We start from the raw sequence: 22445 nt of genomic DNA on the forward strand, positions 1-22445 counted from the left end.
CAATCACAGCACGAAGGGGGAGTAGCGTGCGCCCCACCTTGTTTCGGTCACATGACGTGAGCTTACGAAGATGGTGGAAGTTTCTTCTTCCTTGAAGTGAAGCCCCGACTTAAACCCAAACATCCCGCGGACAGAGGGCTGGGACTTTACGGCAGCTTTACCAGCTTGGTTTTATTTCCTCCCCTGGGATCCGGGTAAGTGATACAGGTCAGTTACTAGATCTCTCACCGGTAGTATTTGTGTGTTTTTTTAGCCGTTGGACTTTGGGATTTCCAGCCAGCCATGATGATGACATGAGCTAGCAGGCTAGCGGTTAGCCGGGCTGGGATGGCAAGAGCCTGTCAGAACTGGCATTCAACGCGTACTCAACAAGTCCTGCGATCACACCACTACTGTAAATATACATACTGCTTCATGTTAGTGTAGTTCAAGAGCTACGGGGGACATACTGTTCCTATACTGTACGGCTAACTCAGTTAGCGTTAGCTCGTTATCTACTGCTAGTTGGATTAAATTATGTAACCTTTACCAACGTTTGCTAGCCTGTTTTACCAGATAGGGAACAGAGATGGATAATGACTACAAATATTCGATATTTGTCAATAACTGATGGACATGTTGGTCACCACAGTTGGAATTAAAATGTCTAACGTTGCTTTCCCTTAACTACGTGTTCTCACATGGAGAGAACAGTACGCCTATCTCCATTTAATATCTGATAGATTGGTGTTGTTTACATGCTTTGTACAACCCTAAATGTGCGACTTTTATAAAATATTAGGAGCTGCCCCTCAATATAACACATAGTGTAATCCATACAAGACGCTAAGGAGCAATAATTTAATATAAAGTCATATTAGACGGATTATTTTTTCAGGTGATCTGAGAGAACCAGTTGTGAGAAATATTTTTCCGGTGTAAGCACAATGGTTGAATTTTCAGAAAACAGCTGTCATTGTTGAGATTATGAGTCACGGTTCCTGCTTTTCAGTGTTCCCTACCAGCAGCTGTCTTAACCACAAGTTTTTGTCTCCTTGGTTAATTGTCGTTATGTGGGAGAAACAGATAACTATGGAGGAAAATAGACCAACATTTGTGCTGTTACAGATATTAGTCATCTTCATCCTGGCAAGTTTGATTGCGTCCTCACCCGGCACTGTCGTTCTCTACAGGCAGTATCAACAGTATAGTCACCTGGGGACTGAACGGAGAGGCTGGTTGCTGTTTTCTTGGGTGGCCCTAACATTTTAGATGTTTGGTAAAAAGGACAAATTGTTACTCCTCTATGTGTGAACACTGATTAATATCAAATGGGCACATCGCTCTTGTGTGCTGTTTCCGTACAGCATAATAACAGAAGAGCCTGTTTGTCCTTTTATCTTACAGTCACATTAAGTTGCTCTCTAAAAAGTTATGTTTTGGTAACATACACCAGTGTTTCTACCTTTAGTAACAGTGTAAACAGTGTAGTTCAACCTATGACTTAACAACACCAAGGAGTAAACAATCTCGACAATACAAGTTTAGCCTGTTTTTGATGTGGCTCAGTCAGGTTTTAGAGATTTTGCTGATCTTAAGAGAGGTTTTGGTAATATTGTTCAGAGTGGGCTATTCAGGTGCATTGCAAAGAACTCTGTAAAAGATATACAGATCTCTAGAGCCAAAGAAATGGAGCAATTTGAGCTCAAATTCAATTTAAAATGTCTCACAGATGTACCGAATGCACTGTATTGGCTTGTGGATGATGTTATTTAACTGTTTAAAAAAAAAACAAAAAAAACAAGTCAAGCAGGTTATTTTAGAGTTTAATATTCAGCAGATACCCTGATCTTCAAAACGCGGTCGGTCTGCTTGTGAGGCTGCAAAGTCAGCAGTTGCAATGAATTATTGACAGAGACTAAAGCAGTAGCCAAAATGAAAGTTTACCCAGGAGCTCCTCACTTTTCCCTGCTCTGCCATATGCATGCTGGACGAGATAGACAGAGGAACATGCATTATTCAGTGCTGCATCAGACCAGATTCTAGGAAAGATCACAGGAAATGATTTCCTGTGCAAGTGTTTCCTTTTCCTTTCTCTTTCCCTTTCACTGACACATTTGTCGGTGGTGTAGCTTAGCTGTCATTGTATTTTCATATCAGAGTATATAACTGTCAACATACTGTCAAGAAGACATCATATGACTAACTTACTGAGAATGGAAACTTATCTCCAAAACCAGGTAAGGCAGTTGTTAGTATTTCTTGTAATGCTGTTTCCATTACAGAAAATGTTCCAGTAACCTAAAACTGAAAGCATAAATATCAGATCTTGGTGACAGTCCTTGAAGGCTCCTTTTTTCGAACTACGTGTTTACAAGAATGTTTCTGAAATTGTTCCAGAAACAGTTGATCTCAGAAGAGGCAAACGTACTCATTTCTCCATGAGTTTCTGCTCTCAGCTTTATGTGGCCCTCAGCATAGACCCAGGTTGTATTTAGGGGTCCATTTTAAACTGAAGCAGCTAGAATGAGAGCCATATTTCACAGACTACAGGCCTGACCTTCATCTCCTTTTATTACCTCCCATGATGGTGTAACGTCTGTGTGTTTCACAAGGCAATCTGACAGGTAACTCTTAACAGAGTCGCAAGCTTGTTTGACTTGATGCTCCTAACCTCTCATTTTGTCCAAACCCACTTACAATATGTGCATTTAACCACAGAAGGAAAAAGAGTGTCATCAAAAACTGTAAATGCAGTTTTAATGACACTTCACTTGACTGAGGGCTACGAGGGAAATTATGGAGGCTTTGTGACTAGATGATTTACTGTCTTGATTAGAAAAGTACAGTCCTTAATTATTGATGTATGGTTGTATTGTGTGGTTTTTAATTTTTTAACATTTTAATAGTTAGAATTGTAATTTTTTCATATTGTGGTCTGAATCTAAATTATCTCATTTGTATGCTGCAAATTTGCAGCAGAAAGAAACTGATTTGTCACCACCCTAAGGCAAGTTTTATACTTTCCACACCTGCGAGTGTGCAAGTAGTAAATTTGTCATCAGAGGATGTACGTGTGGCTCCGTGTGGACACCGGTTTACTAACGAATTTGTTGTGTCTACGCGTACTTGTCCGCAAGGGAACCAACAGTTCATGGTCTGCACTAAACAGACTCCGAATGGACTGGGAAGTAGTGAACAATTACGCATCCGTGGTGTTTGCAGCTGCCCATGTGGGTGTCAGCAAGGGAGTATAATTTAGGCTTAATGACATGTCGTCTGTGTGTCGTCTGCAGGCCTTTATTCCAGCCCTATGTCATGGCCAGTGGAGTCACCAAGTCGGGCACTTCCAATGGATACCCTATGAAGGCACAGCTGCAAATCATTGGTAAGTTCAAGTAGAAATGTCAGGCTCACTTCTTTTATATCTGTGCTTTTTTTTTCCCACAAGACATTTTGACGGTCCACAATAAGAAAAACACAGATGTAAATAATAAAATAACAGTTAAATTCCATATAGCTGCTTTAGTTTCAGGATCCTGATATTGTGTATGTTGGCTCACTGTCACACTGTCTTGTCATTACTGGGACACTTGAATAGGACAGAAGCATCATTAATATTATTGGTAACGCCTGTGCTTTTCACACTGTAAAAAATTAAAATATCTGATGTGAAAAAGATTTTAAGAGCCCTGTCTCATCTTCGTTGCCTTGTGTGTTAAAACATGCAGTGATGTCCATCTATCATTATGTGGTCTAAATGGTGGAAATGTATTATTTTTTAATATTAATATATGTTTATTGCAGAAACGTTTTAATGGTCAAAAGAGGTCAATTTCATGACACTAAATGCACTTCTTCAGTAGCCATACATTTTACCATGCTTGTAATTTATAGTTTTAAAATCCTGCTTACACTGCAGTCATGCAACTATTTGAAAAATGTACGCTACACACAGAACTTCCCTGTTCCTGAATTACTGTTGTCTTACTCTTTCTTTCCGCTGATCACATCTTTCCTTTTCTGGAACCATCATGACTGACTCTGCGCTACGCGGTCTCTTCTTCCTGTTTCAGTGCTATCAGCAAAACTGAAAGAGAACAAGAAAAACTGGTTTGGTCCCAGTCCTTATGTGGAAGTGACAGTCGAAGGCCAGTCCAAGAAAACAGAGAAATGCAACAACACCCACAGCCCCAAATGGAAGCAGCCACTCACTGTGTGAGTCAACGTGAACCTATATAACATCTGATCACATTTATGTTAGTGAGAGCTTGAGAACTGTTGCTACTCATAAAAGAGATTATTCCAGCAAGAACTGCATTTTAAATGGTATTTAAAACCATAATAGTGAGGAAACGGAGGGCAGCACAACACGGACTGCGTGAGACAGCGCAGCGGGGCTCATTTCTGTTGGCTGCACTGATTCTCTCGGTTCCGGTGTCCGGCTGACAGCGCTGTCAGCAGCCCGTGAGGAGAGACACTCCACGGTGCAGTTGGATTTCATAACTGAGCAATGACCAAGATGATCTCTGACTGCTTGGAAATCTTAGGTCTTCACACCCCAGATGATGACATTAAAGTGTAATGAGGAGAACACAACTGCAATAATGTTGAATATTTAAAAAACATGAAACCAGACTCTAGCACAGTGTGTACACTGGGGTTAAAGTTGTACTTCTAAGTGATTTTAAGGAAGCTTTACCACTTGGCACCTTCTGTTAAAATCCTGGTTTTGCATTGTTGAATTACAGACTGTACATGTATCTAAAACTATTGTCCTTTGGTGATTAGTCACTATTGATACAGTGCAGTAAATGTTAGGTTAAGGTTCTTAGTAGCAGCTGAAAGTTGCTCATCAGGACTTGTGTAGTACTTCAGATTTGTGGAGACATACGAAAGCACACAGCACATAGCAGTCAGTGCCTGTGCTGCTGAGTGAACTCCATTGTTCAAATTCCCCAGTGTTCCCTGTGAAGTGATTAATGAAAACTGTGTAGTAATTTGGGCTTTGGTTTAAAGGAAGAAGCATATCATGAAAAATTACTGCTGACTGTGGTATTACACATATTTTCCTCTGCCCAGACCTTGGGGAGTTTCTCTAAAGCGGATGAAAAAAAAACTTCCTTAAAATTGTTTAAAATTGCTGGTGTTAGATATGATCTTGATCAAGATGTTTTTCCTGCTGCAGTGTTCGTTCTGAATGAGTCACCGGGTCTTTGGTTTCGGGGAAAGATTTTCTCTCAGCTGTAATGCTGAGTAGAGGATAATTGCACACAGTTTAAAGAAAAAACATGCTATCCCCATGTGACTGGAATGAGCTGCACTTACATGTAGCATGCCACACAGTGGTGAAAGTGTGTGTCCAGTTTATTTGCTGGCATCCTGTTTCTATACATACATTGTACATTTAGTGCACTCACACCACTTGACTTCCTGCAGTCCAACATATTCACACATCAGATGTCCTGTTAATTTTAGCCTGTCCAGTTCTTCTGTGGTGCACGGTGACCTTCTTAATATAGAGTTCTCCTACAGTTTCTCTTGTACCCATGGGGGGGTAGAGTTATTATATAACAAGTGTTTACTATGGGATGAAATCGGACCTGAGCCCAAGTGTCCACAAATGTCTTTTCCTGGGGACGGGGGTGCTGAGGGAACTAGCTAAACAACTGCCATAGTGATGGTTACCGACACTCATCCCTGAATAGCTTCTGAACTGAATTGTCTGTGGTTACTTTCACCACAAGACAAAGACTGTTACTGCTCACACAACCACTGTGGCTTTCACTTCTTCACCAGCTAAATAGATTTGGATTATCTGGTTATATTGGTTAAGACAGTGATGTTCCACAGGATGTCCCATTTTTTAGATTGCTTATTCTTTTTACTGTCATTAAGGACAGTCCTTGATAAAATATCATTTAGACTAAATGCACTTAAATTTAGATGCCAGTGTCAGGTGGGAGCTGTAAAGCTTTTTTTCAGGGAATAGCAGATTATGTGAAAAGTGAAAACACTGAAAGGTTGCTGGGCTTCAAATTGTGATTAATAAAATGTCGGCTTTCGTTCAAAAGCTCAGCTGTATCAACTGAACTGTTTGTTTTATCAGGATCGTGACTCCATTCAGCAAACTGTCGTTTCGCGTGTGGAGCCACCAGACCCTGAAGTCAGACGTGTTGCTAGGCATGGCCACGCTGGACATCAGTGACACACTCGTGTCTAATGACATGAAAAGTGAGTATACAATATACATAGACATGCAGCTGCTCTACATATTGTTTTTCTTTTTTGGCCCACTCCATACTATCTCTTTTACTGTTTTTACAACAATATGAGCCCAAAAGTCCCTCAAAATGTCCTGTGTGTGCATCTGTGCTGCAAAAAACATACGTTTTATTGGCACATACACATTTACTTTATATTTAAAGATGTGTAATAAGGCATACACTGGTCCCTGACATCCCAGATGATACTCATCTGTTAACCATTTTCTAAAGATTTTGTTAAGTGGGTTAGTTTGGGTATTTAAAGTGACCATGTTTCATGAATGAACAGCATCATAAACATTTCTCTTGCATCTCTATGCTATGTTGTTAAAATCTGAATCTGCAGTAATTACAAAAGGCATGATGTAATGTCAGATTGTAAAAATGTCATCATGAAATGGTGGAGGTAGTTTAAGACCTTGTGTGGCTCAGAGCTGGGGTTCCATGTGAAGCAGTACAGTTCTTAAACAAAACACTGATTTTTTTTTTCACTGTTTTGCTGGGAAATCCATTTCGTCCAGTGTTTTTTTGTTTCCTACACACAGTCGCAAAAAGTGTAACATGATGTATGACATGACATCTTGGTTGAACTGTGGGGATTCTTTGGTTTTCCTATCGATGATCTTTTCTCTTTTCTGATGGTGGATCTTTTTCCTGTTTGGCAGTCATGGCTGTTACTGCAACAACTGTTTTCTTCTTCATTTATTTGAAACTACTGTCGTAGCTGCCAGAGATGCATCTCTTCCTGCACTCCAGAGTCTTTGGCAAAGACCTGTTTGTTGTGGTGCAGGTTGATACAGCTGTGTTACAGCTGGCAAGCAAAATGTGGAAATTAAAAAGAGTTATTGTAATTAAACTGTTCGCGGCTGCTATAAAAAGCCTCAGGCTACCCTAAAATACAGAAAATATTTCAAAGTGGTTACAGATGTGGTTTTTCCAGACCTTTTTGGAACATAACATAAATCAGTGGGGTGCTGCACTTCACATTTCAGAAGGGGGCTTCTGTTTTCTGTCATCCCATTTTGCCCTGGCAGATTTGGGGGCTGTTTATCTTTGGTTTATTTCTCATAAAGTTTCTCAATTCAGTCACCTGCCTGGTAATTTTTTTTATACATGGACCTTTTTCAGTGGTGGTAATGATGGAGAACAATGGGTAAGAATCACGTGTCGAGAGCTGATTGATGTTTCATGTCAGAGCAGGAAACTATGCACAGATCCCCATGACTTTGTAATTTCAATTTCTTGTTGATTTGAACCTGTTTTGTTTTTGTTACAAATGAGCCTTAGATTATCTCAGCACGAACAAACATTCAGCCTGAACGGGACCAGCAGATCTAATGGATTTGTCTTGTTCCCCTCATTTATTTTGATAATTTGCTGTAAATTAAATGGTAATGTCTCTGAGTAAAGCGTAAAGTAAAGCGAAAGACTGCTGGTGTGGGGATGTTTACTGGAAACTGATGGCACAAATTGTTATATTTGTTATTTTGTTATGTTAATCTGTTTCGAGCTGTTGTTGTATATTGCTGGTTTTGCTTTGATAACATTTGAAGGGACAGTGCGTCCTGTCGCTGATTGATATTACTGTATCATTAACAGCAGGCCATAAATTTCCATTGACCATCTTTTGTTTTTTTGTTGTCTCATTGTAGTCTCTGAGGTGGTGCAGACATTACAACTGTGTGCAGACGGAGACCAGTCAGATGTGGTGGGAGATCTGTCCGTCTGCCTGGACGGCATGACTGTTGACCCCGAGATGTTCGCCATGGCCAAGGCTGACCATCACAGTGAGTCACAGAAGTCACACAACCTGAAGAGAGTTTACATCCAAAGCATGCAGGACTGTTTGAATCATTTTCAAGTTTAGGTTCGTCATTACACCTGTTACAGATGGATGCTCTTGTGTAGTTTATAAAATACCAGGAAAACAAATCAAGCACATTTATAAATGTGATTTTCATACTGTCAGTATGAGATCTTACTTCCTTGAAATCCAAAGATGTGGGTTTATCAGGCAAATCTTTTGTATTTAGACAAATAGGCTTTAATACAGTCACAATAGATGGAACATGTTTTTTTATTTGACTGGTTGTGTTATGTGTGAATCGAAGCTCCTTTTTCTGCTTCATTTATCTTGTGTGTTTTTACTTCAGGTACATCAAATGGGGAATCCCAACCCAATGGGGATCATGCCATAAAGTAAAGTACCAATTCTCATCTTCAGTCGAGATTCACTCATGTCGCATTTCTAGTTTCTGCCTATTTTTTCATGCTTTATTATTATTTATCTCCATCCAGCCCCGCTCCTCGCAGGCAGAGTAGAGACAGCTCTCCAGCTGTGGATGGTGTAGAGCACAAGTCTTCTCCCAGTGGCCGGAGGTCAGTGAACAGCACAGGGTCTCCCTTAGTGTCATTAGGGGGCTCGAAGCCTGTCCGACCACCCAGGCCCTCCAGACCTCCTCCTCCAACCCCCCGCAGACCCACCTCTTCACCAGGTCAGACATTTACTGAAGCATGGTCCCATGCTGATCTATTCTCGACACTTCCTCTTACACTGTGTACTCAGTCACAAGCTGATAATTGTCAAAAATTAACGCTGAGGCTAAATTGGGAGTTGGGCCAGCACTTAACTTACTCTTAGTGACAGTGTTTGTACAGTCAATTTACTTTAATATGAACCATATTCACACAAGGAAGTGCTGAGAAACAGCGTTAATAATTAAGCCGATATGTGTTAGTGTTAAGTCTGCAGATAAAAAGTGATCTCTATTTAAGTCTACTGTTGTTTCTGCAAAGCCTGCCTGCCTTGATAAAATGAAACAGTATTCTTTTAATGTGTCTTACATGTATTTCTTTATCTATAATTGATCTGAGGCTCTACGATTAAATCTCAGTGATGTCCAATTCTTTCCTCAGCATCTTCCAGCAACGGCTCTGCACCAGCTGATGGCAGCGATGGCCAGTCAGGGTCTGATACACCAGTACGAACACCGGCCTCAGGACCCTCATCAACCCCAGACTCAAGTCCATCAGCAGGGTCAGACAGGAACTCCGCACCGGCCTCCAGCTCTGGAGCTACGGCAACCAGACAGCCAACCATCACCCCTGTGCTCCCTCCCAGGGTCCCCGCTGTCAATGCTGGCCCACTGCCCCTTGGGTTAGCCCTCATTTTGTAATCTTTGCAGAAAAGCTGATGGCACTGTACAGTACCTGCTGTCCACTGGTGCAAGCCAAACAGCTAATTATATGTTTTGCTCTTTATATAAAAAACTGAGACAAAGGAATTGAGCAAAGATAGAGCACGAGCTACAAAAACATTTACTTCATCAGTAGAAAGTTCATGAAGAAAGATATTGATTAATCACTCAGAGGGGGATTAGTGTGTTTCAAAGAAATCTTCTCGTCTTTGAGCAAGTAGTAGAGTCTATAAAACTCTGGGATAACATTTACTGCAGCTCAGTAAAAATACAGCAATGAGGCAAAGATTAGTGAAGTGTAGAATTTATTCATTGAAGCCAAATGTGGGTATGTGGAAGTGTTTGCGCAGTGACAACACAAGGATCTGTGAGTGTGAGGTTGGATCACATCTGTAGTATCTGTAGAAAACAGCAAAGATGTGACAGACAGGTCTGAACATTGATTAGAACTGTGAGTTTGTCACTTAGGGCATTTTACATTTTTTCTGGGGTTGGAACGAACACACACCTCTTCCCTCTCTTTGGTTTCTGACTATAACTCCTTAAATACCCCTTTTGAGCTATTGTATTGTCGACATTGTGGCTTCACTGGCTGTTATGCAGTAGGAGGATGCATCTTCATAGCTATTTTAAATCTATACATAATCTACATGGCTGGAGTTGTGCACCATTATCCAGTGTCCTGAAGTTTATTGTCTGTTTTTTATCTAGGTGGGAACAGAGGGTGGATCAGAACGGCAGGGTGTATTTTGTCGATCATGTGGAAAAGAGAACAACATGGGAACGCCCTGAACCATTGCCCCCTGGGTAAAAGTCCTTCTCATTTGATCTTGATCTTTCTCTTCTCAGACACAGATAATAGTAGATAGTACTTTTATGTCTATAGGATTATAAAGTAGTAGTGCTGGTGTGACTGCCTCTCTGTCTTAAAGGATGTAGCTACTGGATACTGGTACGGTACAGTGGAGTGGATGGAGTAGCTGCTGCCCACTGTTCTTGTATTCACAAACTAGCAATGTTTGTTAGCAATATGCTAGAGAAAGATTAACAAGTACAGCGTTTGAACAGTTCTTTAAAGGTAACCTGTGATGTTTAGACCATTAATGGGCTCCTTTTTGTTTCAGAATATATAAAAAAAGTTGGCTTTGTAAACATTTATGAGGCAGCACATTGGCCAGGACAGTGAATGTAAACATACCAGAAAACTCTGTGGGTTACCTTCAGTAAATCAGTGCAAATGTTGTAGCTGGATTGATGACAGGCCTCTGCTACTGCCCATAATTACATACAGAGGAATCTTGCTCTTCATGCTCCTGCTGTAAACACAGTGTTACTGTAAACTGTTAGTATATTAAGATTGATCAGAGTTCATTGTAATTTCACAGGAAGTTTGAAAATGTTTGTCTTGTTAAGTCTTTGATTTTCGACTGGACTGGTTCCGTGTGTAATTTACTGTGTTTAGCATGCCACCAGATCTTGTGCCTCCTTCATTTGCCCCATTGCTGATTTATTTTATTCTCGAGCTTTGATGTTCTCTGTAACATTCTTGCTGTTTTTTTTTTTTTTTTTACTTTATTGACATGGCTTGTTATAATACAGTAATATACAAAATGTAGATTTCTAAAATCCACAAGTCAATTTATATTTAAAATCACTGTGATAGATTAATTGGTTTAAACAGTGCATAACTCCCATTGTCTTTCCTCATTTCACTTGTCTTTAGCTGGGAGCGCCGTGTTGACCAGATGGGACGTGCGTACTTTGTTGACCACATCACACGAACGACCACGTGGCAGCGCCCCACGATGGAGACCGTGCGGAACTACGAGCAGTGGCAGCACCAGCGCAGCCAGCTGCAGGGCGCCATGCAGCAGTTCAACCAGAGGTTCATAATCGGGGTGAGACTTCCTCTTTCTAATGAGGCTGTTGCGGTGACATAGACAATAATGAACTGGAATATGGTGACTATTATATCTAGAGTTTTGCTTTCTAGAAATCTTTTCCTATTGCTGATATATTTACCGCGATCATTGCACGCTGTAACCCAGTTTCTGTTAATATGTAGATCAAGGTTATAGTTGAGTTAAAGTATTTACATAGTCTGCAGTTTATTTTTGTGATATTACTGTTAATAACAAACACAGATTCTCAAACAACCATACTTTATTCATATGAGCTATTCTGTGTATTTGCTCTGTAGCTACAAGACCAGGTCTCAGCCACTCAGAATAAGGAGTTTGATCCTCTCGGGCCTCTGCCACATGGATGGGGTAAGATCATTAAGGCTTTTCAGTTTAAACACACAGGCTTCTGAGACATCATTTAGCTTATGACAGTAAACACTGACTATTCATTTCATAGCTGAGACATGTTCACCACCATGCTTACCAGCACTCTGATTTCATTCAAGTGTACTAATGTGTGTTAGAGTACTCCACATTACTTAAACACTTATTCAGGAAGGTTGTTTGTTTGAGATATGTAGCTGTCAATGATGACTTCCAGCACCTGTATAATTCATAGTTGTAGCTGACTTACTTTTGATCGAGTAACTCGAGTCCACTTGGCCAGCTGTGAAAAAGAAAAGCTGTCATTTACTGTGTTAATGGCTCAATCTGTGGACTGATCTGATTATTACCCAATTTCATCATGGTCTTCTGGGACCTTTGGGCTAAAACTGGACCATATCTATGTTAGCGAGTGTTTGCTATCAGGAACATGCTGTTACCTGGTTCTTCCTGCTGTTTGCCACAGGACTTGTTTGCATTGTAAATTGCAACTTATACATTTGTTAACCTCCAGATACATGTATGAGTTCTTATCTTTGTGTTTATGACTGACACATTTGCAACAAACACCACAGGGACCACTGAATTTTCATACAGAAAAGGGATAGTTTCATTTAGAGGCTTAAGTACACAGATCAAGGCCACTATGCATGGTCTGTGGGAAATAATGTCATCAGTCTAAACCTTAAGGATCTCAAAAGCATTAAGTTAAAGGACTTAAATGTTTTAAGTTTGTCAGGTGATCACCCCGAAGTGCCACTTTTTTTGCACCGGGTTTACTAATCGACCGGTTGTTGCGATGTCTTTCAGAGAAGAGAACAGACACCAACGGCAGAGTTTATTTTGTACATCACCCTACACGGTCAACACAGTGGGAGGATCCACGAACACAAGGGTAAGTTTGTGTGTGTTTGCATATTCCTCTGCTGTCAATTCAGATAACGTACTTATCAGATGAAAGTTTAAATGCAATATACTTGTATATGACATATGTTTGTTTGCTGCATCTTTATCACTTCTTCTGAAATAATCACCATCACTGACTGAACTAATCTAATTCTCTTTAGGTTGCTCAATGAGAAACCTCTTCCAGAAGGCTGGGAGATGAGGTTCACAGTAGATGGTATTCCCTACTTCGTAGACCACAACAGGAGAACCACCACCTACATTGACCCTCGCACTGGAAAGTCTTCACTGTATGTCCCTTCACTATACTGTTTCCCACTTATTCGGAATCTTCCAACTTTTGAGACTCACAAACTAATAAAGAGGCAGCGTATTATCATACAATTAGCTGTGATAATAATACTGCCTTTCACATTTTTGTTCTCTTGGCTTTAGAACGAGCCATTTAGGCATTTGCCCTTTGCGACCGAAGAAGCAAAAACTTACTCACAGCACCTCATTGTTTCTGCAAACATAAACCTGTTTCCTGTTTTCAAAAGACATTCTCAGTAAATTAGGAAGCATGTCGAAGCAAGTGAATCAGGTCTAGAGGAAGTGGGTACATAAACAGAAACCTAAATCACAATAGTGTGTCACTAAAAAAAGGGGATGTTTGAGTGAACATAAAGAATTTAGGGTGGAGTTTTCTACTTATACTGGTGGCTCCCTTGAAACTGTTATACGTTGGATACATGTTGCCTGGGGCTGCTGTTAATGGGCAGTTCAGGCTTTAGTCTTTCCAGTACTTCTGCATGCCAGAAATGAACGAGTGATGTGTGTGTCCAGCCAGAGAATACCACAAAGTGTCATAATGTTAAAAAATTATTTAAATGAACTAATAAAGCTGGTATTATGGTAAGATATGAAATGATAGATAAAGGTATTTCTTAGTTTAGCTTGGATTTGACAGTTACATTATTTAACGCATAGCCCTTCACTCTGCTGTAGCATGTATTTCTGTTTCAGAGGATTTTTAACAATATGAGTCATTGTCTCTGAAATCCCTTTCTGTTTTTAGAACTTGCAAATGAATTATCCTGAAATGACTAATGAGTCGCCGACATTCTCAGTTAACACCTCAGTTGACTACTCATAACAGCCTGAGAGCTGCGGTGGAAAAACCAGTTTGGTGAATAGGGACAATAAAGTGACAGTATGAACTGACAGGAACTGTAATACAGGCCAAGTGTCATTGACATGGGGAAAGGAAACTTCAAAATAAGATAATTTAGTTGCCTCTGCAAGTGTGTTTGTGTTGGGAATAATGGCAGTAGCAACACAAAAGACATGACACGTGAAAACAGAAAGAAATTCAGATAAGACATAAAACAATGTTAAAGTAACACTTAATAGGATTCAAAACATTGAAACATATCAAGAGTTTGTCTGTTTCTTTTCCTTCACAGTGAAAACGGACCTCAGATCACCTATGTTCGAGACTTCAAAGCCAAAGTTCAGTACTTCAGATTCTGGTGCCAGGTAGGGTTTACTGTATATCCGTGTGAAGGTTGACGGGGTTACTGTTTGCTTATTCTGAAGTAACAACTGTGTCAGGGAGAAGAAGTCCTGCAAGCATCAGTAGACTGCTCCAACTTACACCTTTTATATTGTTACATGTTCTATGAAAAGGATCAGCAACTACATACCATTGAAAGGCCGTAGTAGGCGATTTCACTGATTGGCACTCCTTCAGTGACAAGGCAAGAACTGTGGAGAGAAATTGCCTGTTAGAATAAAAATCTGCAGTCTTTGGTACTTAGTTGTCCCAACCCTGTGCACTCTGTAATAACAGTAATCTTGTTGAAGTTCAGTTTCATATCGCACTGTGCCAGATGGATCTAATGGAATCTGTGTCAGTCAGTACGTATCACCTTTGAGTCATGTCAGATTGTGGGATAAGTGGCCGATGAATCATAGCGTTTTGATGCAGATAGAAAACAAAAAAAGATGCAAAAGAGACACATGGCATCAGTGTGTGCTGCACTCATGTTTGGAAAATACTAATTCTCCTCAGAAGAGGAGATTTTAAAATTTAATTGTATTACAGTCGTTCTCCAGCGTATTCTGCATCATTTCACATCATATTCTGATTGGTTGGCTGACACCACCTGTCTGAGTGGATGTGTCTCACTTAACGATCTATGATCACAGTTTTTAATTAACAATCAACAATCAATTCAATTGTCAACTTTCACCTGTGACTACACAAAATCGCTCAGTGTGAAAAGGCCTTGAAAAATAGTTTAGTTGTTATTAACACAAGATAATCTTCAATAAAATGTGTGCATTATTTATGTCATTATGTAACAAACTAAATTCAAGCACAGTTGTTAAAAGCATTATTATAAAATATTTTAACTGCACCTTCAGTGACTCATGATGCAGCAGGTGCTGTCATGTCACAAATGGAAGCACATTTGACAGTTAACCGCTTCTGACATTTTCCCATTTCTCCAGCAACTGTCGATGCCTCAGCACATCAAGATCACCGTGTCCAGAAAAACCCTGTTTGAGGACTCCTTCCAGCAGGTGAGGTGACCCCGCCCCAGCCACGCAGTGCACTGAACTCCAGCAACATGTGCTTTTACTCTGAGCCTATTTTGCTATTCAGAAAATGCGCCTTACTATACGTTGCTCTTTTCTTGTGCACTTAAAAATCAATAGGGTGCCTGCTGAAAACATTCCTTAATAATGCAACTTTAAGGTACATTTACGTGTACATCAGTGTCAATTAATGGAGACTTTATTTTAGAGTGGTAAATTCTAATAGTGGGGGTTCAGCCTCTCTCTTATCACTTCTCAGTTATTCTCAGTTATTTTGGCACAGTTATTGAACGTGTGAGCAATTCTCAAATCTATAGGTTGTAAGTGAAACAGGGGCCAAACTTAAACATTTGTAAAGAAAAAAAACCTGTCAATCAATCTATCAATATATTGTCTCTGTTTTAGATAATGAGCTTCAATGCTCAAGATTTACGAAGGAGACTGTGGATCATCTTCCCTGGAGAAGAAGGTCTTGATTACGGAGGCGTTGCCAGGTAAGATGGAAAATGGCTGAACACATGTAGTGAGGAAGATGTGTTGTGGTGTTAAGTGTTTTTTATGTTTATTGTAGTAGCTTTTGTCCATCACTCTCTGAATAATCAGCAAAAGTCTCCTATAAATCTTTTTAAGAGGATGCTTTTTCTTTTTGTAACATGATTTATCTGAAATTTGCTCCTATTTTGGCTCATAAGAGGCAGACCTACTCTGTCCTATGTTAGGTAGCCGCTTCACCTTTGCTTATTTCTGACATCTCCTCTTCTCCAGGGAGTGGTTCTTCCTGTTGTCCCACGAGGTATTGAACCCCATGTACTGCCTGTTTGAATATGCCGGGAAAGATAACTACTGTCTCCAGATCAACCCTGCCTCCTACATCAATCCTGACCACCTCAAGTATTTCAAGTTCATAGGACGCTTCATTGCCATGGTTAGTCATTTCATTATGTGCTGGATTTTTCCTTAATATGAGTAGGTTTAGGGTTTTGTATTGGACAGTGAAAGATTCCCACTTAGAACCTTGTGAAGGAAACAAACAACAACAACAAACAACAATTTAACAGCAGTGTTTCTGTCTCACAGGCTCTTTTCCACGGCAAGTTCATCGACACTGGTTTCTCGCTGCCATTTTACAAGCGCATCCTAAACAAGCCGTTGGCCCTCAAAGACCTGGAGTCAATAGACCCTGAGTTTTATAACTCTCTCATGTGGATCAAGTGAGTACACAAAGCCATGTGGGAAGCTGTTTGAGAGAGGTGGTATTATACGTGTGCTTAAGTTACTGTGTACCTCCACTGTTAATTTAGCCAACATGGTCTACTGTACTTTTAAATGTGTATTGTGTGAGTGGATAATGTGTCTCAGGTCTGCAGGTTTGACAGCAATAGGGCTACTTGTAGAACATTCACTGCTGATGAATTTCAGAAGCAGAAGGTGGGTCACCTTACCTGAAAGAAAGACTACCTTCTGCTAACGTCAGAGGAAATTACTACTAAGAGATTTTTATAATGTGTCACTCTGGTCAGGTGTTTCCAGCAGGTTGAGAATTTAGCTGTGGTGGTGGGTACAGATGTCCCTTAAACGCCTCACATGCAGACTATCAGTAGATGCTCACCAGTTGGCTGCGCACAGAGAAGCCTCTGGTCCCCACATGCAACTCAGACAGGTGTGTGGGCAGACACTAGTTAGTTTGAAAAGAGTGAAATAAGGCCTTCTAATGGAAGTTGAAACTGATTTTATATTCCTGGGTTTTAATTGTTGTGATCTGTGTCATTTTCAGATGCAAGTGCAGTTCAAGTATAATCTAAGACTTGAGTTATCATGTCTGCTATAGCAGATCTCCTAAGCATCATGAAAAAACACAATATTTAGGTGGTCAGATTTTTAAAATCTCGTTTAAATTTTATTGACACTGTCTAACTGCTCTTTATTGAGTATTGGATGTCATATGGGTATGACAAATAACAGGAACAACAGTGAAGTCAAGGGAGTAGTGATGTAAGTTTCTGTGCTGCTCTTCAGGGATAACAACATCGAGGAGTGCGGGCTGGAGATGTTCTTCTCTGTTGACAAAGATATCCTGGGGGAAATCACCACCCATGAGCTGAAACCAGGTGGAGGAGACATCCAAGTCACTGAGGAGAACAAGGAGGAGTACATCAGGTGGGTTTTTATTAAAAATGATTTTTCTCAGCTTTTTGAATTCAATACATTATAAAAATCGTGGTAGAGTTCAGTGGTGTGCCGTCAAGACAAGCAGGGTCAGCAGTGCTTGACCCTTTCGAGCTAAAAATAGACCTCAGCTAGAACGATACTGAATCTCAGAGCAGCGTTCTGTCCCATGAAGGATCTGTCATCGCCCGTTTGTGCTTATCTTGGAATTTACTGCCCTCTTGTGGCCACAGTAAGCTATTGCCTTGACTCTGCACCATTCTGAGATCAATTATACATTATTATTATACATTTATTGTTGTAAAACTGCACTTGCACATTAGAAAATTACTTAATTAACTGTATTTTCCTACTAAGCATTAAGCAGAAGCAAGTTACACTGTGATTTATCATCTCAGATTGGTATAAGTTGCTTTACTGATCAGCTTGGTCAGCGTGTGATGACGAGGAGTTAGGGGGTATTGTAAAGCAGCTTTTAATCTTTAACTTCTTTTGTTAATCAGGATCTAGGGTTCTCTGTGCAAGATCTGCAGTGAGTTTGAGAACAATATATAGAAAATGAAGCACACAGACAAACTCGGCTCAGTTGTAATGTCTGCATGTGTCTCCCCTCACAGGCTGGTAGCAGAGTGGAGGTTGTCCAGAGGAGTGGAAGAGCAGACACAGGCTTTCTTCGAAGGTTTCAACGAGGTCCTCCCTCAGCAGTACCTGCAGTACTTTGATGCTAAAGAGTTGGAGGTATGGATGAACTGCAAACTCATTTGCATAGTATATGATGTGCTACGGGTTTCACTAAAGAAACCTGTCCGACTTCTGGATTGCACATACTGTACTGTAACTTCTTTTCTAGATGAATGAAATGACACATATAAAACATACTAATTACCTGTGTCCTGTTACAGGTAATGCTCTGTGGTATGCAGGAGATCGACCTCGCAGACTGGCAAAGAAACACCATCTACAGACACTATGCTCGCGGCAGCAAACAGATCATCTGGTTCTGGCAGGTCAGTGTGCAGCACTGATTATAATTATTATTAGTGCCTGTATTTAAATAGGATTATTTCTAAATTTTTGAGTAACCGCCAAGTTTTTCTATTTTTCTGTAAATATGTTTACATTATTGTTTTGATTTTAAAAAAAAATCTTGCTCCTGTAACACATCTTTCTCCACTCATGGATCTTTAGTTAGAATGATGCTATTTATCTTATTCATGACTGATTCAGTGAGTTGTATAATCTGTAACCTGGTGATATTCAAGCGTTTTAAACAGCTTGCCACTTTTCCCTGCAGTTCATAAAGGAGATGGACAATGAGAAGAGGATGAGGCTGCTGCAGTTTGTCACCGGCACCTGTCGGCTGCCTGTAGGAGGCTTCACTGACCTGATGGGTAATAATTACAGCAATATAAGTTGGCATTTAATTCCAAATGCAGATGAAATATGCATCTGGATCAGTATCTGGATAATGCTTTGTTCTTTTTTGATTTTGTGTAAACATATTCTTCATTTATGTCCCAGTTTCTTTAACGTATCGTACTGATCATGGTGTGTTGAATCAGCCATGAGCACTCAGCCTCCTACTGACCTGTGCTTCACTTTACAGGAAGCAATGGTCCCCAGAAATTCTGTATCGAGAAGGTGGGAAAAGAAAACTGGCTTCCCAGAAGTCACACATGGTGAGTTCATGTTCACACTGTAGGATCCACAGTAGACTGACTCAGTGTGGATCAAAAACTAAAGTTGACATTGTTATTTAACTAGCTAAGCTATGATCCGACCAAACCTGTTCTTGTACTGTTGGAAGCTGTGGAGTTTCCTGGTTTAGTTTAACATGGTTTTGTATGGCTTGTTGTTGTCAGTCAGACTTAATCTCAACCAGCTCAAAGATCAGATCCAATGGGTGTAAGGATGACGTAGCTATTCATGAGTGAAATCAAAGTCTTGTTTGATTCTCATATTCAGCTGTTTGTAAAAGAGCTCTTAACCTAGCATAAACCCAAGGAAAGGAAGTCCAATGTCAAGCCGCAATGTATTTTTTTAATGCTCCTTTCCCAGCTTTAACAGACTGGACTTGCCTCCCTACAAGAGTTACGAGCAACTGAAGGAGAAGCTGATGTTTGCCATCGAGGAGACAGAAGGCTTCGGACAGGAGTGAGAGAAACCAGGCGAAGTTTAACGGCGGGTGCAGGAGTTTGAAGGAATGAAGACCACCAGTGTTCAAATCAGGGAGCCTCTTCAGAATAGGGGGGATGTTTTGTGTGTTTGTGCTCATGCACGCGTGCACCTGTATGGTACTTCTATGGGTGCATGCATGAGACTGCATGTTGTTCCTGCAAGGAGCTGGGATTTGGGAGTGTGCGTCTACTGTGCACACCGTGCTCAGAGCAGGCCTCTCAGTGCCTGATTGGGCACCTGGAAATTTTGTGTTCTTTTAAACCAAAACACAGAAGCTGCACCTGTCTCTCAGAATGTGCGCCAAATTATGCATGGGATCCTGAAAACTCACCCTCAATGATATCTGCTTCATGGGACTGCAGCAGTAGTTTTTCTTCCCCACGTGTGATCATGTAAACGGCATGCATCGGAGCAGCCTTTGGGGCTACAGTCAAAATCTCATAACCAGAGAGGTCACCGGTTGTGACAAGTTGTTCTGCACTAAAGCTTCTGCTAAATGACAAAGCGTGAAATTTGAAGGCACCATTGTGAGGGTGTACTTATTTTAAAACAGGATTAAGTTTCACCAAACAGCAAACTTTGTTGCTCTGAGAAGTTTTTGTTTTTTCTTGCATTAGAAATAGTTTGGCCCTCTTTGAGCCTCGTCCCCTTCACTGTCATTTCCCATCACACCCTTTAAATCTCTCACATTTTTATCTGCATCTCCCAACTAAAGTGGATGAACAGTAACAGGTGATTTTATAAGATGATAGCTTTGAGGGGGGTGCTCCAAATTAATGCTTTAATAACACACATTCTTAGTACTTCAAAGATCTGGTAGAAATGTCTAATCTGAGGAACAAAGAGAGAAACGGTTTTGTGTTACTGGGTCTGGAGTATTTGATCTGTGAATGACTTAATGATTGTGAAAAGCAGAACTTAACCTGACCCTAGTTTTATAGGGCCAGAGGCTGTCCTGGATGAGATGTCTTAGATTTACAGAATTCTGGAAGAATCTTATAGATTATTCATCTTGATATCAGTTTCTAAGACATCTTCCTTCTGATAATTTGTAGGGTGGTCTTGTTGAAAGCAACAACCTGAGAAATCCGATGAGGATGAAAGTATTAAGATAGTTTGTGTGTGTGTGTTTGTGTATTCAGTACTCAGATATACTTTATTTGACGTGTCAGAACATTAAAAACCTTAAAAACACAAGTGAAAAACACCAAATTTGAGTCAAACCAAATCAAAACTGACATTTTGAATGCATCCTTTGCAAAATTCTAAAAAAAAAAAAAACACTTCATGGAGCTCTTCATAGACATGTAGCTTTTGAAAGTTAGTGATAGAGCTGTTACCTTATCTCCTTTTTTTTTTTTGGGCCCCATACCAAACCACAAAATGACTAAGAAAATGCAATTTTAATCAATTTAAAAAGCTCAGTCAAAGAGATGCAGTGCAGTATTTAAAACTTTTGTCTTCCATTTTAGACTTGAAGGAACATTTTACCTCTGAGTATTTTCACTGCTTAACAGTCAGGGTTCCTGTGTCACACCGCTTCAAAGTTGATTTCTGACATGTGTGAAATGATTTATGTAGCTGTGCTTTCATTTTTTTTTAAATATTTGTTAAAGATTTGATTTTAGATAAAGATTCTTACCGTGGATTGTGGACTGGTGATTGTGGCTCCCAAGAACAGCCCATTTTGGCAGATTACTGTTCACTGCTCGATTTCAGATGTGTGAGTGCACAAAGAAACCTCCTAATGTTTTACTGACATGGAATCAAACACTGAGTGAGCACAGAGCCGTTCTTTACACTCTGAGTGTGAATACTTGTTTGGTTTGGTTTTGGTTTGGCTGATGTTACACAGCATCTGATCAGCAGTGACAGTAACAGATGATCCATCTCATTTATCTGTATGAAATAAAAACACCAGGTAGTGTGGTTGCTGATTTTGGAGTGTCCTTTTGAATTATTTACTAAACACACCAAAAATACAGGTTTGGTTACTCCATTGGGTTCAGGTGTTGTTTGTCTGACAAAGCACAGCACTTTAAAAAAAAAAAAAAAAAAAAAAAATCCCTCCACTTTTTCTTGCAGTGTGTGGGGCCTCCAGTCTCAGTTAGCAACTCTTGGCTCTTTCTTTGTGGTGAGGTGGTGTTTGTCATTAGCCTTCCAGTAGCCTTATTTCCACCCTCAGGCATCAGGTCTTCTTTTCAGCAACTCGATGCCAGCAGAGATGGTCGACCACGCAGGCTTTGTGGTCAAATTAATTCTGTGGACTCTGGACTCTGGTCCTGGTCGGTCCTTCTTGACCCAGCTGTGGAGAAGTAACCAGACCAAGAGGAGTTTAAAGTTCCGTGGTTCTTATGAAGAAACTGCACCAGTGAGGAAAAGCTATACGCCTTGAGCTAACGACAGGGTTTCAGTGACTAATTGTGACCTCAGCTGGGCTAACAAATACTGAGACAAAGTCGGTGTAATATAACGAATGTAACATGATGAATAGTTGATAGGTGAAGCTGCCTCTTTTACTTTTTTGCCTCAGATTGTTACCCCCTAATGCAGAGTGTTGTTCTAATCTTGTCCTGGGTCAATCACATAATAAAATCCCGGGAACATAACAGTTAAGCAAATATGTAAATACCATAATTCACTGCTCAGATTCCTCCATGTACAACTAAACCACTGTCACTCTCCTGTATATGAAAACAAGTTGTAAATGGTGTCAATAACAAATTTTCTTTTGTAAAAGAATGGTTTTAATAAGAGGTTTATGGTAACACTATATTTTCTTTTCCCTGTTTAATTTCTGATGTACATGAAAGATGTGTAATATAGAATTATGTCACCTTAATAAATGAAATCAAAAACCGAGTGTGTGTTTGTGACTTTGA

The 22445-nt window shown here is 40.2% G+C and overlaps 1 protein-coding gene across 3 annotated transcripts; it reads left to right on the forward strand.

The window, feature by feature from the left end:
- Nucleotides 1-64: 64 nt before the first annotated feature.
- On the forward strand, nucleotides 65-22336 carry itchb (itchy E3 ubiquitin protein ligase b). 3 transcript variants are annotated; one of them, XM_041051478.1, is made up of 24 exons: nucleotides 65-194; nucleotides 3276-3367; nucleotides 4056-4197; nucleotides 6089-6213; nucleotides 7898-8032; nucleotides 8399-8444; nucleotides 8544-8740; nucleotides 9162-9402; nucleotides 10154-10249; nucleotides 11166-11340; nucleotides 11643-11712; nucleotides 12541-12625; nucleotides 12798-12926; nucleotides 14082-14154; nucleotides 15133-15204; nucleotides 15625-15713; nucleotides 15985-16144; nucleotides 16297-16430; nucleotides 17236-17376; nucleotides 18003-18123; nucleotides 18288-18392; nucleotides 18680-18776; nucleotides 18992-19064; nucleotides 19444-22336. In XM_041051478.1, the coding sequence occupies exons 2-24, from the start codon at nucleotides 3298-3300 to the stop codon at nucleotides 19541-19543; spliced, it is 2676 nt and encodes an 891-aa protein (XP_040907412.1). In that variant the 5' UTR covers nucleotides 65-194; nucleotides 3276-3297; the 3' UTR covers nucleotides 19544-22336. The 3 variants fall into 3 exon arrangements, with proteins under 3 accessions (XP_040907412.1, XP_040907403.1, XP_040907422.1); XM_041051469.1 differs by having other exon boundaries at nucleotides 67-207; XM_041051488.1 differs by having other exon boundaries at nucleotides 67-207; nucleotides 8559-8740.
- Nucleotides 22337-22445: the final 109 nt, after the last annotated feature.

This window comes from Toxotes jaculatrix, chromosome 2 (genome assembly GCF_017976425.1).
Source record: "Toxotes jaculatrix isolate fToxJac2 chromosome 2, fToxJac2.pri, whole genome shotgun sequence".
In the NCBI taxonomy this organism is placed as follows: Eukaryota; Metazoa; Chordata; class Actinopteri; family Toxotidae; genus Toxotes; species Toxotes jaculatrix.